At 45.4% G+C, this 2,878-nt stretch overlaps 1 gene segment (V, D, J or C); it reads right to left on the bottom strand.

Moving 5' to 3' along the window:
* Window positions 1-1,575: 1,575 nt before the first annotated feature.
* On the bottom strand, window positions 1,576-2,457 carry LOC114029069 (the record flags this gene model as incomplete). The annotated part of the segment is given in 3 exon segments: window positions 1,576-1,710; window positions 1,753-2,114; window positions 2,346-2,457. Coding segments are annotated over 3 exon segments (549 nt in total), but the record flags the coding sequence as incomplete, so codon positions are not given.
* Window positions 2,458-2,878: the final 421 nt, after the last annotated feature.

Here is a 2,878-nt window from a genome sequence, read left to right as displayed (position 1 = left end):
GAATCGCTCAAACACTCTGGGTATTATCTGGTATATTCTCAAGTGTATTGTTATTCTGTTTTTGGTTTGCTATCATCTGGGAAAAGTGCGTATATTTGATGCGTACTCTCTGTGGTCTTTGTGTAACTGGCATCTGGTGGGAAAAGACTCAAGTCCTGGATACACACACACACACACACACACAGGCGCACACACACACACACACACACACACACACACACAACTTGGGGTACTCCTTCCTTAGGAGGGGATAGCAATGAGGAGGTATAAATGGATTTAAAAAAATAGTTCTCTTGTAGAATGGGGTGAGTTATCTCACATAAAACACACAAGAAAAGGCTTTTACAGTGGAGGGGATACAAGAAGGTAAGAGGGAATGAATGAATCTTACTCTCATAGGATTTGGCTTAAGGAGGGAATAACATACACACTCAATTGGGTATGGAAGTCTGTCTTACCCTACAGAAAAATGGGGGGGGGGGCAAGAGAGCAGGGGGATGATAGAGGGAAGTGCATATTGAGGGAGGGGATAATGAGAAGCAAACACTTCTAAGGATGGACAGGGTCAAAAGCGAAAATAGAATAAATGGGGGTCGGGATAGGAGGAAGGGAAATATACTTAGTTTTTCACAACATGACTACTATGGAAGTGTTTTACATGACTACACATGTATAATCTGTATAAAATTGTTTTCCTTTTCAATAACGGTGGGTGGGGAGGGAGGAAGGGAGAAAATTTGGAACACAAAGATTTAAAAACATGTTAAAAAATTGTTTTCACATGCAACTGGGAAATAAGAAATACAGGAAATGGGGTACAGAAATCTATCTCGCCCTACGGGAAAATAGAAGGGGAATGGGATAAGAGAAGGGGGGTGAGATAGAAGCAACGGCAGGTTAGAGGAAGGGGTATACACAATGTATGCCATCTTGAGGCAGGGGGAGGGATGAGATGGGGAGAAAATTTGGAACTCAAAATCTTGTGGAAGTGAATGTTGAAAACTAAAACTAAATAAAAATTTAAAAAATTAAAAAAAAAAACAGGAGTGGAAAAAATGGTTCTCTTGAACTAACATAATTAATATGGGGAAAATTCTAACCGGGCACCATATCTATGACGAGAGCAGAATGGCCAGCTTCCTGGCACCAATCTCTTCTTCCCCATGTTTATAGGAACTGAAGTCTTCCTTGGAAACATGTAGGCAGAGGAGACTCTAGAGAGACCTCTTCAGGGCCCGCTGCCATGAATACACACATAAATACAAAAAAAATCTGATTAAAAAACATGATCAGAGAAAATAGGCACAGGATGTGAAATTTAAGCTTGGCCCATTGATGAATTTCCTCAGGCTGCTGCCTGGTCTTCTTGAGTTCTTGGGTCCATGACTTGGTGCTTTCTATGGAATATTGATCCAAGAAAAAAGGACAGAAAGAATCTCTGGCTAGTGATCTCTGGTTTCTTCTTTGTTTCTTGCTCAGTGAGGAATCATATGAAATAGGAATGGGAGAGTGCCCCAGGCCCAGGCCAGTGTAGGGTGACCCAATATGAGAGGGGCTGGTTCTTTCCTTGACTACACTGCTTATGGCTGAAGAGGAGCGAGAGCCCTCAGGGCACAGAGCTGCCAGACCATGGCCTTTCCCATGAGCCCTGGGCCCCTTTCTCATGTCAGCCCCAGAGACCCTGCCCCTGAGCAGGCAGCACAGCAGCTGCTGGAGGAGAGGAAGGAAAGGAGACAGCTGAGGCCCCCTGACCAGCCAGCCTGGGCCTGGGGAGGTTTTTGTTTGGGGATGTAACACTGTGGGAGGAGAAGAAGTTCCTTGATAACAGTAATAAACTGCCCCATCCTCAGGCTCCACACTGCTGATTGTGAGGGTGAAATCCTTCTCAGCACCACTGCCACTGAACCGGGCAGGGACTCCTGAACCCGGGTTGGAAACTGTGTAAATCAGTCCACGAGGAGATTGTCCAGGTTTCTGTTGGATCCAGTGTAGATAAGTGTTTCCATTACTGTGTTTGACACTCTGACTGGCCTTGCAGCTGATGGTGACTCTCTCTCCTGGGGTCACAGACACTGAGTCTGGAGACTGGGTCAGCACAGTTTCCCCCCTGGAACCTAAAAGCAGGAATTAATGATCAACCAACATGAAATAAAGAGAACAATCTCCTTCCAGTTTGATATTTAGCCCACAGCAGCCTGGCTCTGCAAACCCCACTGACCTCCTGGAAATCCCCATACCCCCTTGGACTGTGCTGGCTCCTGGCCCCAAAGATTCTAAGCTCCTTTGAATTCTCTCATCTTATGAAAAATTGCAAATCTGCATGTTGTGTTGTCCCATGTTCTCACCTGGGACCAAAAGCATGAGAAGCCCGCAGAGAAGCTGGGACAGTGACCCCATTTTGCAATGTCTCCTCTCCTGTGGCTGCTCTGCCCCCAGCCCTAGTTTATGTCACTGGGTCTGTACGCCCTCCCCTTGGGGATCTTTTTATGCAAACTAGCTATGGATGTGGGGCTTCTAGGAGCAGAAGTGACTGACTCCTTCTCAGGGGAAGGTCCTGAGACCTTGATACCCTGAAGATACCTCTCCTCTTAGGACTCTTGTGTGATGGATGTTTCTGCCATTCCCACCTGTTCTTAGGTTTTTTTTATTTTAAGTCAAGTCAGTTTTATGGTTTCATGGGACTGCTAATTGGTGTAGTGCGCAGAGTGCTGAGTCTGGGGCTAGGAACACTCACCTTTTTGACCTCAAATCCTGTCTTGTCCATTCACTAACTGTGAGAGCCTAAGGAAATCACTTAGTTCTGTTTGCCTCAGTTTCCCCATCTATAAAACGAACTGAAGAAGAAAATGCAAACCACTTCAGTATCTTTGCCAAGAAA

Source organism: Vombatus ursinus, unplaced genomic scaffold, assembly GCF_900497805.2.
Source record: "Vombatus ursinus unplaced genomic scaffold, bare-nosed wombat genome assembly UNPS02005079.1, whole genome shotgun sequence".
In the NCBI taxonomy this organism is placed as follows: Eukaryota; Metazoa; Chordata; class Mammalia; order Diprotodontia; family Vombatidae; genus Vombatus; species Vombatus ursinus.
The sequence above is the reverse complement of the archived record's forward strand: the minus strand, read 5'-3'. Positions and strand labels throughout refer to the sequence as shown.